The sequence below is a fragment of the Macrosteles quadrilineatus genome, unplaced genomic scaffold (assembly GCF_028750875.1).
Source record: "Macrosteles quadrilineatus isolate MER2022 unplaced genomic scaffold, UCM_ALF_1.0 Scaffold_13__1_contigs__length_4303367, whole genome shotgun sequence".
In the NCBI taxonomy this organism is placed as follows: Eukaryota; Metazoa; Arthropoda; class Insecta; order Hemiptera; family Cicadellidae; genus Macrosteles; species Macrosteles quadrilineatus.
Genome location: NW_026542606.1, coordinates 1,827,116 through 1,840,041, shown reverse-complemented (window position 1 = coordinate 1,840,041; position 12,926 = coordinate 1,827,116). Strand labels below are relative to the sequence as shown.

General features: G+C 35.3%; 1 protein-coding gene across 1 annotated transcript in view; it reads left to right on the top strand.

The window, feature by feature from the left end:
• LOC129004967 (uncharacterized) overlaps positions 1–12,926 on the top strand; it is an 83,362-nt gene that overhangs the window by 10,199 nt on the left and 60,237 nt on the right. Inside the window, exons 4-5 of the mRNA XM_054433697.1 lie at positions 1,766–1,889; positions 5,480–5,644. Coding sequence (XP_054289672.1) covers positions 1,766–1,889; positions 5,480–5,644 — 289 coding nt within the window. The remainder of the gene's footprint in view (positions 1–1,765; positions 1,890–5,479; positions 5,645–12,926) is intronic.

The window sequence follows — 12,926 nt, the reverse complement described above, 5'->3', positions numbered from 1 at the left end:
ATGATTGCGCAATATTCGAGATCCCTCACCTTTATTATGCCGGATAATTTAGGTTCTACCATTGACTATTGGATACAGAAGGTTCTACTGTACAATGAACACTGTACTGTAAAGTATTGTAGCCGATGCTGGCGATGCTACTTTAATTGTGTTTTAATGAGGTCAAATCCCGGCCTATATTGACCGACGCTGGTTATGAACCTCGACTTAGCGAAATTCCTGCAAACCTAACCTCTATATAACGAACCTCATTTTAACGAAATCCTTGATATAACGAATATTCAGTTCGGTCCCTTCAGATTCGTTATACTGAGGTTGGACTGAATTTTAATCTACACTATTACAGACACAAACGTTGTATTTTATTGTGGCTTAGCTTTAGCTGTGAACGAACGTTTTTAAATTATGATGATGTCACATGGTGAGTGGTGGAAAGGCTCTCCTTTAATACTCTCTCAATGGATTATTTGTAAGGAATCGTTGGTGGACTAACGTTTCCTGTGTAAGTCCGGTCAGCTGTGCCTCGCACACTACGTCACAATTTGGCTGATTGGAGGAGGGGGGGATGCGCGTGCACACACCTTCTTTTATACGCCTTGCAAGGGACCAAGATCTTTTAAAGAAACAAGAGCCGAAAACCTTCCAGTTCATTACTACCACCAGAAAAAAGGCTCGATCGATCAACGAATATTTAAAGACTGGTTCGATAACAAGTTCGTTCCCCAGGTTAGAGAGCACCTTAGGTAAAAAAATCTACCCGAAAAAGCTAAGCTTCTTCTGGATAATGCTCTGTCCCACCCTGGATAAAGTGTGTTAAAATTGGACGATGGAAATTTCTGTGTGAAGTTTTTGCCTCCAAACGTCACGGCCCTTGACCAACCCATGGATCAAGGTGTCATTGCTTTGATAAAGAAAAAATACAGGACGGCTTTGCTGAAGAAAAGGGTCAATGAAGAAGATGACTTAAAGACGTTCTTCAAAGACTACACGGTTCTCGACAGCATTTATGACATTAACAATGCTTGGAAATCTGTCAAGCTGTCTATTCTTTATGAAATCCTGGCAGAAAATTTTGCCGGATGTAGAGACTATTCAAGAGGAAGACAAAAACGACATTCCACTCAGTATCCTAGCTAATTTAGCTAAATCTGTTGCCGTAAATGAGGAAAATATCGTTGAGTGGATTGAATGTGGTGCCAGTAATCTGGACTTTGAGTACCTTACAGATGAAAGCATCATAAATCAAAATCAAGTACAAGGGATTGAATCGGTTGAACCGGAAGACAATGAGGATAATGAGGAAATGCAGAGGACCATTACTCATGATGCAGCATTAGGACACATTGATCAGATTCTTCAATACCTTGAAGAGCAAGACGAAGCATCACTTTGTGACAAGATGGTGTTGTTGAGAAAACTCAAATCACAAATAAAGAAAAAGAGTTTTGCTACGAAAAAGCAAAAGAAAACGACTTTAACAGTAAATATTAATTTTCAATAACATGGATGACATTTATTATGTTTTGTTATCAGGTATGTCCTTTTATTGTAGAATAAACTTATTTAAAGAAATTGTGTGTTTTTTTTAGTGCCTTCGACCGTTGTTTAACCATTACCGGCAATTTTGCAGCTAATACGCGAAATTCGATTATCCGCAGTATTCACGCCAGTCAATCCCGCGGATAATCGGGAGTTTACTGTATCTCTAAAATTACTTTTTGTACATAAGGAATTAAATCTAAAATCTACTCTTCCACAATTACAGATATTACGCTGCAAGAAATAAAACTGTCTCGATCAGTTTTCCAGCAGGATCATTGCCGATAGCTCCGCTTATGGCAGCCATAGACAACCACGTGGAGCTGAGAAACAGCATAAAGACTTTACGGGTAAACATTTGACAGTTCCTGTATTACTTTCTTGTTGTTTCATTAGAACATTTTTCATTAGAAACTCTTATTTTGATTGCAAAAGTTTTGTTTGAAGCAGTGTTGCCGTTTTGCGCGTAATTACGCTTTTTGCGCGGATTTTGGGGGGCTGCGCGGATTTTTGTGCGGACTAGGCTTGTGAGCGGATTTTGCGTGGATTTTACCCAACTGTAAATTATTTTAAAATATATGGGAATTTCAACGGCAAATCGGGACACTTTGTACTTTGTGACTCAAGAGGAGCACTTCATGAGTATATGAACTAAGGATTATATTATAGTGCATTCAAGAATGATTGATGATGTTTTTTTGTGTACATTTATTGTTCTCTTCACTCCCTTTACTTCTACGTCTACGTCTCTAGGTTGTCACTTATAGAGATTTAATCGTTTTCTAGGGATATTTTACTTCCCGTTCTAGTGATTTTCCTCTACTAGACGTTGGTTTGTGGCAACACTGCTAACCTAACCAAACAGGCAAACAAAAAAAAAAAACAAAGTACCAACCAACAGAAACAAAACAAACCAACCAACTGTATAATATTTGATACTATTACAATTAATGTATTAGGTTAGTTTTGAAAAGAATAATTGACATACAATAATGCGCTTTCATTCTCAAAGGTAACATTGTCCATCAGGCTAAAGCTAGTTTGAAAACAAAAATTGATATTTTTATTTGTGGGTTTGTGTTCATTGTTTTCCAATTTCGTTTGTTTGTATAGTGTTCACAAATAAGAGAAACCCAACAACTCCTGTCTTAATTTATTGATACCTCTAACCCTAATTTTAATTGATTTCTAAAACTTTTAACTGCTATAGGTAAAGTTTGTTCAGAACAATAAGTTTAGTTTAATTGAATATGGTTTTGTGTTCATTGTTTTCCAATTTTGTTTGTTTGTATAGTGTTCACAAATAAGAGAAACCCTAAATTATGTAATTTTCAAATTTTCGTATAATGCAATAGCATTATATTTTTTCACTGAATATTTGTTTGTATCTGTCCAATCAATATTGAAAGCACACATACGGTAAGTGTAAACATTCTGTAACATATTTTGAGTGTTACATTTCGTTATAGGTGAAAAAATTAATGGAAAGATTGTTTTCTAGCAATAATTATTAGACTCAGGTTAATTTACAGAGTGCGCGGATTGTGCACGTATTTTTAACATATTGTGCGCGGATTAGACAGGAAAAAGCGGGATTTTTATGCTTGTGAGGACGGATTTCTTCCGGAGCTGTGTGGCAACACTGGTTTGAAGATGGGTTGCTATACAAAGCCCACTCTAAAGCATAAGTCCATAAAAAGCCGCTTCTCACCATCACAGTATATTATCTATCTATATATTAATAGGCAAGCATGTTTCTTTAAAACCTTTTTTCTCAGCTCGTGTGCATCGTAGGGAAAATCTACGCATACCGTTGGAAAGCTATTTTCCTGTAGGTGTGCAGAATCCCTTTATAAATTTAAATAGGCTCAAAGATAAGCACAAAAAATAAGTTTAAAAGTTGTAAAAAATTAACATGGATCTTATGCGTTGCTATGCTGGTTACGAAATAACAACGAAATATAAACAGAAAATCAAAACAAATGGAGGAAACTCCAATCACATGTTTTATTTACAGTGTGGGGTGAAAATAGTTAAGTGAGTACATTACATATTTTTGGTCGAGTTTCGACCACTGGACGACCTCTCGTATATATTTAATACAACATTTAACATCCACTTAAAATGAAGGAAGATGTATGTAATGTTTCTAAAATTCCAGATATTCTCCTATTTTTTTGTGAATTTCCCATAAAGGGAATAAGCTATTACCGCAGGTCTCATGGTAAGACCTAGATCCAGAACCGATTTACTTTTTTGTTTTGAGGTCCCCAGAGGCCAAAAACACCATTCGTTCCAATTCATATATTTATTTATTTATAAATATAGATATGTGTCCGTTAGCGCGATAACTCGAGGAAAAATTATCCGATTTTGATTAAATTTGGAACAAACGTGTAAACACTGCAAACCTACTTTTATTCAAACGAGTTCGCAAACCAGCATTGACTATGGGAACGGGGGTTATGGGTGGTTTTTTGGGGTAAAAAATGATTTTTCCCATTTTTGACCCTAAAAACACAATATTTTATAATTTCTCTCCAAACCGTTTTGTAGAGCTTAAAAAAAGAAATAATTTTGTACAGTGAAGTGTTGTTGTATGCCCAACGGTTACCGAGATAATTTAAAAAATTGTAAATTTAAAATTTCCATGTTATTCTTATGGACAATAAATAAACTGTTGTAGTTTGCTTGTTTATGGATATATTAAAACCAAACTTGGAAATTTTGTTTATTTAACACATTAGCTACCAACTATACTCATCCCTCAGTTACAGAGTAGTGTGACGGACGGTAGGGAACGTGTTAACACATTAGCTACCAACTATAGCCTACTCATCCCTCAGCTACTGAGTAGTGTGACAGATGGTAGGGAATGTGTTAACACATTAGCTACCAACTATACTCATCCCTAAGCTACAGAGTAGTGTGACGGACGGTAGGGAACGTGTTAACACATTAGCTACCAACTATAGCCTACTCATCCCTCAGCTACTGAGTAGTGTGACAGATGGTAGGGAACGTGTTAACACATTAGCTACCAACTATACTCATCCCTCAGCTACAGAGTAGTTTGACGGTCGGTAGGAGACGTGTTAGTACTAAGCTATCGACATTGCAATCGAAAAACACATATAAATATCTTCCCTGTAGCAGCAAACCAATCTACTCACTAAAATTAACGTTAATTAAATATTTAATAAATCTGACAATTTTTGGGAATATTTTAGTAGAAATCCAGCCAGGTAAATGAAAATTCACTTAGTCTGCAGGTTTGCTGTGGCGAGGGTATTTATATATATCTCACTTGTTTGAAAACAATATTACCTTTTAGCTAAATCTGTCATAGCACCTTAAATTTACATATCACTCACTAGTTTAACTAAAATGGCACTGACTGAGCCTCACGTAAATTATTAGGGTAATAGTATCTGTTTTTTGTCCTTGGGTTAATCAACTTTCCAAGTTATTTGACCTTCCCTGTGGATGATTGGGTACCATGATATTGCATGCTATTTTCGTGTGGCGTGACTGTGCACTTAAGCTGTTGTGTTATCTTGCGACCTTAGACTTAACTCAGGAAAATACTAGTTAGGCTTCAGGTAATTGAACTTGACTGGACACTCCCTTTGTTTATGCAGACTACTTGCCTTATTGCTTTAGGATTCAATGTACACATTACATAATAATATCCACATTTAAAAAGGGTTTGATGATTAAAATATGACCTTCAACATTTTGACTATGGTTGTCATTATTTTTCTGTGTTATTGGACCTTTTCGCTTCCTACCTCTTTGCAACTGGCACAGGTCGGATAGTCTATACTCTACAGTACCTACCTACATACAATTTCAGATCTGATAAAATGAATGTTATCTTATCATGTAGGCCTAAAATAAAACATTTCAAGCATAAATGAAACTTGACTCAAAATTTCAGGTTACTCTTGCTAACCAGACGACTCAATATCGAGCAATCGAGCGACGATTGTTGAGTAAACTACGAGAGAGAACTGTCCAGCCTCTCGTGGGGTTGGACAAGTTATTGTCTGACACCCATCACTTGATAGTGACTACATCTCATGCCATTGAGGACAATACACAGGTGAGTTTTCTCGTTCTTGTAAATGTTCCACTTAATAATGATAATTAATTATTTGTATCCTTATATTTTGCTTAGTTGTTAAGTTTCATCATTAATGTTAAGAAGAAAAGTACTTATATTGTAATACAGTAGCTGGGTATTCTTAATTGATACAAATAAATAATATACCAACGTAATGCAGGAAAATAAGTTTTATATATTCCTGATTCGTCATCTAATTTGTAAACTCATTAATAAGTAAACTCAGTAACAGAAAACGGATGAGAAGTTTTATTTTTTAAAGACCACTTAGTTATAAGTATAAATAATATTTTTATGTGTGAAAGATATTTCGAGCAATTTCAGCAATTCAATGGATAATATTTGGTAAGCCTAAATGTATAATTGGATAGTCATTAACATTAACCTAAGGTGAGTTCTATGTTAGCTGGTAAAAATGATAAACTTAGCCCAAGGGATTGGCACATTCGATTAAGACATCCAAATATTTGTTACATTCTAAAATTAAGAAAACTTGTAAAATTTGTTTGAAATCAAAGCAGAGATATAGCTTTTTTTAAGAACCTGGGATGGACAGGATTGAATTTTGCGTTTGGGACGGGGCGAGATTTATTTCTATGTGCAAAAAAGGTTTTTTTTTACTTTCTCCCCCTATACATAGTATATGGAGAAAGTATTGTTTTCGTCAGCATTTTTGAGGTTGAGTTATGAGTGGATATATCCGTTTTGGGTCCCCCTGAACCCAAAAAAGTGGTTTTCGAAGTGATGTCTGTGTGTGTGTGTGTGTGTCTGTATTCACCGAATAGTGGCATCCTTCACAGGCACACGGCCGTACTGTGGCACCCTAAAAAATTGTGGCACCTTTTTCAGGGTGCCACAGCTAATTCGATCATTTTTTGGGTTTTCCAGCATTATTACGTCGTTTAAACATCACATGCCACAATTGAGTATTTTTGAACTCGTTGATGTGAGTTTAAGTAGCGCAGGTACACGCCGAATTGTGGAACACGAAACCATACCGGTAGCTAGCGCGCCTCGCGCCGTCCGCTGGAACTATAACTTCCCTAATGCTATGTTGCCAATTCTCGCGCCAGCCTACACTCTAAATAGTGGCACTATGCCGCAATTCAGTATATATCAACAGTGTGTGTACAGGATGCCACTTAATGAGTTGTAGCGCTTGAGCAGTGTGTAGAACAGTGCAACAAGCAACTAATAATACTGTACTGCCACGTACTATAAAACAATTTAAGTACCATAAATAATATACTTTTGCTCCGAGTGGTGAACAATGTTTTACATTACAAACATTTTGTGTAGTAAATAATTATTAAAGGGGAGTCAGGTGACAAAAATCGAAAAAAATATCAATTTTTATTTTTTGTCATTTTCTTATTTGCTAATTTCTCACAAATATTTTGATATAAGAATTATAAAATTCTGAGAATTACTTTTCAAGTTATGACTTTTTTCAATTACATGCAGTGTAATTTTTCTCAGCTGTGACACCCACCGCTGCAGAGGATAACTCTTTTTATATAGTATACCTTTTCAATTTGTATTATTATTAATTTTGGTTTGGTTGGCAACAGGTAATGCCTTCTCTACTGTCTATAGTGTAACTAGGCAACCAGGTGATGTTTTTGTTATTGTTGTCTGTTGCTTTGTTTACATTTGAATTTGAGTTTAGTGCTGAGTTTGGTAACATTCTTGAAGTTTTGTCTGAAAATTTCTAAAAAATGCCGAAGTCAACTTTGAAAGTGTTCAAAAAACGGAAACGGGTATTTACTGGTCGTCATGTGAGTGTTAGGAGAAGTGAAAATTGTGGTGGTATTGTTTGTGGGGAGAACATTTCTAGCTTAGGCTTAGAATCAAATCCTATGCCTAGTTCGCTTGAGACACCTACGCCCAACACAGATAGTGAACCAACTATATCCAGGCCTAGTTCATCTAGCAGGAAGATTTCTACAAACTTTGATGAATATAGTATTTATGAAGATGTTGAGAACTTGAATGACTGTTATGACCTGATTAATATAAAACACATTCAGAGCCTGATCGCAAAAACTGCGGTTTGCAACAAGTGTCACGGGCCTCTTTCCATATACCCCACCAACAGGCTAGGCCTAAGTGTGAAACTGAATATAAAGTGCAATGAATGTGAATCTTATGTCTCTGAAAAAAACAGTAAAGTTGTTGGTAAAAAGTCGTCTGTGAATGTTTGTCTCGCCTATGCTTTCCGGTGCATCGGAAAAGGCGAAGACGCCGCCCGAAACTTTTGTGCCCTAATGAACTTGCCTAACCCTCCTGAATTCAAACACTATACAGACATTATTCTTCAGGCTACTAAGGAGGTTGCTTCTGAAAGCATGAGGAAAGCTGTAGAGCAATGTGTGGATGAGTGTGGAAGTAGAGACATCACTGCAATTTTTGACGGATCATGGCAGCGCCTCCGCTGCCATGATCCGTCAAAAATTGCAGTAGTATTTAAATTCCTATTCCCCAGTGCCCCTCGGCCACGTTTCCCAAAATGGAATTGTCAGTGCCATCAGTGAGGTCAATGGAAAGGTAATAGATGTAAGGATCCTTACCAAATATTGTAGGTGTTCTGGCAGACTAAACAATGAACATGACCCAACATGTGTTGCAAACTACTCAGGTGTTAGCGGTGGGATGGAGGCTAAGGGAATACTTGATATGTTTCAAAGCTCTGAGGCTACCTATCAGGTAAGATTCAAAAATTTTCTTGGCGATGGAGATAGCTCTGCATACCCTACAGTGGTAGAAGCTAAACCGTATGGCCCAGATTTCTCTATTGAGAAATTGGAATGTGTGGGCCATATTCAAAAACGAATGGGCTCACGCCTTCGAACTCTAAAACGTAAAATGGGAAAGGAAAAGTTAAGAGGACGGGAAAACTGTAGGAGGTCGTGGACGGCTCACACATGTAGCAATAAATGAGATCCAGAACTATTATGGACTGGCAATCAGAAGGAATGTGCATAGCTTAGATGCCATGAAAAATGCTGTGTGGGCCGAATATTTTCATCTTTCTTCGACCAATGAATCGCCCAAACACGAGCTTTGTCCCACTGGCCCCGAAAGTTGGTGTAAATTTCAACGTGCCAAATCTAATGATGAACCATATATGACCACAATCAACACAGTCATTATGCTCCAATTGTGATGAAGGAAATTGAGCCTATTTTCAAAGACCTGTCCAACCCTGAACTTCTGCACAGATGTTTACATGGGGGAACGCAGAATACGAGTGAATCGCTCAATAGTGTAATCTGGTCCCGACTTCCTAAATCCACATTTGTGATGAAAAAAACATTAGAATTAGGAGTTTACGATGCAATTTCCACATATAATGAAGGAAATATTTCCAGATGCCATATACTACAAAAGCTAGGTATTCCTCCAGGCTCAAACTGTGCTAAACGAATGAAACGAGTTGATGTGCTGCGTGTTAGGAAGGCCGACAAAGCAATTGAAGAAATTGAGAAAAAGTGTCGTCAAAAGAAGTCCTTGCTCAAAAAGAGACTTGAAGATCAGTATGAGATGGAAGAGGACCCAGACAACCCTTCATATGGAGCTGGGATGCACTAAAGTAAGAATTTTACTATTATAACCCTTATAGCCTATTTTCATTTTGCGGTTCCCGGAAGTTGTGTTTTTTTAGATATAAAATACCTTTTCTCAGGAACGGTTTGAGATATCATCATGATTTTTTTTTATCTTGATCACCATAAAAGACAGTATAATTTAAGCTAAGGAATTTACAGTAACTGTCCTAGTTCTCAAGCAAAATAATTTTAAAAGAAATATTTTTTGTAAAAATTATAAGAATTTTAAAAATATCCAAATAATAATTATTTTTTAAGTAATAAAAAAACCCTTAGCTTAAGTTGTTCTCCAGGAAAAAACTGACAAGTAAAAAAAAAATTGTAGGGATACCCCTCTTAGTTTCAGAGAAAAAGGATCTTAAAGTCAAGCAAATTAACATTGCGGAGATAGGGACACCTGGATCCCCATTGATTTTATGACACCATTAAAAAAATTATTTTTGTTTACAAACATAAATTGGTAACATAGTTATTTTGTATCAATTGAATTTTTACATTGAAACAATAACAATGTTTTAGGTTAGAACACTATATAAGTTGTCCTATGCTGCAATTTTTTATCTTACAAACTATTTCGTGCTAACATCTTTTTTATTAACATTCTAGTCATGTTGACAAAATATTTTACAATTACATTTCTGAATCACTCAGTAAAGGTAAATTTCGATGCAACATTGCTGAAAGTTATGTTTTGCTTCTCACTCTCAGAGTATTCCAAAGACATCTATTGTTTCAATCCATGTTCAAATGTTATATGAGGTAAACATATAACCGAATCAATTAAAGTACTTAAATTAAAATACATATTATTATCAACATGCATAAACTAGTTCAGATTATATATCATCTCACAATCATATTTGCAAAACCTACTGTACTGTGGTGTTTTAACCAGTCCCCACTAACAAAAGCATAAAATGAAAGGTCCTAAAGATGTTAACATTGAGTCATAACAAGAGTAGTTTATTTATTTATTTATTTCTATACTGCAAACACCATTTTACATTTCACATTGCAATTATATACAGATGGCCAAAAAAGATGACGTAATAATACATGCGTTTGACCATTACAGCTATCTTATCTCCATTACAGTTTAAAAGTTGTAACCGTAATACTGTAAATAATTTGATATTGTTTGATATTATACAATCGTTTTACAATTTTGTCAATCTATCTGTTACTTTAAATACAAATGTATTTTTATTATTCAATGTTTTGTTTTGTAGAACCTTTAGTATTCTCAACTTTATTAATAACTAGCTGTGTGCCCGTTCTACGCACGGGGATCTTATAGTAGTCAGTTGAAACCTTATTATATAAAGAACAGCAGTTGGTTTGCATATTTTCAGACGTGCTGGCAAAACTATTATATATAAACCTAATATTATGACATATAAAGAAAAAGCAAAACATATATAAAAACTTTGGTTACAGTTTGAACCAAACAATCTCATTCAAACAGCTTTTTGTTATTTAGAATATGACGTATTCTCTAAACGATGTTTGGTATATGTAGTTAATATTACTGTAGAAGGAAATGTGAACAAAATCACACAATGTTGTGTTTTTGAAAGTATTTAATTTGATTTCCTAAGTAGGTACCAAGGCCATGTATTCTAAGGAAAAGTACCGGTATCAAGGATCGTCGTCGAATAGGTTGTTATGAATAATTGGGTAGGCCTATACCCAAGATACAGTCTTATTGGCTTATTGGCTGTATGGTCCAGCGATTGTAACACATAGGGGTCAGTAGAAACCGAAAGTGACACATTGGAAAAGCGAGTTTAGCATCCGTAAACCTCTGTTACAATCACCCACTGCAGTTATGATTTTTCACTTTACGCTTTACACAACCGCCATTGAAACGCCGTCAATTTAATAAACGTAAGTTTCCCAGCCCTATACATCTCTGTTTCAAGGTCTTTTTCCCGGTTATCAAAGCTTCAGAGCAATTTTATACACATAGAATCTCTATTTCATTTTACACATTATTGAACTTGCGATTAATGGAATCCTTTATGTAAGGAAAATAGTTTTTAATCTCACTTGGTTTTGGATTTTGCTTTCAAAATGTGATCGGAAATGTTTGCGGTATTTGTAAACAACCTTTAATGTAAACATATCAGTGACAGCTAGAAAAAATAATCTTGATCCGAACAGCTGTTCGTTATTTCATTGATGATTAAGTTATGAACATTGGACATTGGGAGAAAACTTGACAAAAATCGCACGAAGTCGGGTTTTTAAACGTCCGTCGTTTTATATACAAAGTAGTGACGCCATATTTTAATGGCTAAAGACAATCTCGCCAACCCAGTGAATACATTAAAATTATTTGGATCTTGATAGGTACTCTAGTTTTTCAGGAGAAGGCCGCGTAAATGGCTCTTGGGCCGTAACAGACACGAAGACAGACAGAAATTTAGATGAGACTTGTTTCGGTTTGTTTAATGTATAAAACGTAAAAATAACCTAAAAGTTCATGATTCTGAGCAATGTACAGACAAAACTCTAATTTTATTTATATAGATAAACCTATTTCAACATACAATATCAATTTTAGGAAATTCCTAGTATGGTTGGAAATATATTGGCATCCGTGAGTTTTGTGTAATGTTTTTTTTTTTAAACACAATATGTTATATTTAACTTCACTTATTATTTATTTAATATGTTTCTACTTCTTGAAATTCTCAGTTTACTGGGAGGCGGAGCAAACAGTTTGTTCTAAAATGAACTTGGAAATTCTAAACAATCTTTTTTCTGTTGGTTTACTTAAAGTCTATAATGTTCTACTATGAATGCAAATCTATAATATAGTATAAATGTTCAGTCCCACCCTCAAAAACTATGATATTTAATAGTTGAATTTTATAATGTATCAACACATTATTTTTAATTGGTCACCTAACTGATTCTTGAATTTTTGAATTAGTAGTTGCAAGAGTACGCAAAACTGCAGAGAGTCCTTGAAAATGCTTGTGCAATGTTATAGTTTTAAATTATAAAAGAAACCCTTCAAAAATTGTATTAACAGGACCAGAGGACCAATATGCACATGGTATTTCATTTGTAGGAGGCAAAAAATTCAAATCATATTAATTTATGATTGCCAATAGATTTTGGGTTTCCTTAAAAACAATTATATAGAACTGTCTGCAAATGTCAATAAAACTAATTTTATAAGAAATGGTAGATTCTTCTGTTGCTCTGTAGGCGACTATTTTGGTCACACAAGGAAGTCCAAACTTATATCTTAGTTTGAACAACGTCATCTTGATTTTACATTGTACAAGATACATAATCGACACATAGGCTTACTAAAAAAAAGTAGTAAAGACAGTGACTTGTGATGAACCGCGCAGGCATCTTGCCTCTAAGACTGACGTTTTCCAAACGAATATAGAAGTTAGATCTACATTCTTCATTTTAGGCTTGAAATAAGTTTGTTTGTGGGTAAGAGCGAATGAGTAAGCATGAACAATAATTAATCCCCTTTACCCTTCTCCCCGACACGCCACCATACCACGGCATCCTACTAGCAGAGCTCAAGGTCATTGACATAATTGTAATGAACTAAATTTAGACTTCCACCTCCCCAATGTCACCAATAGGCCCTAAAGGTTGGTACGTAACAATTAATGACAGTT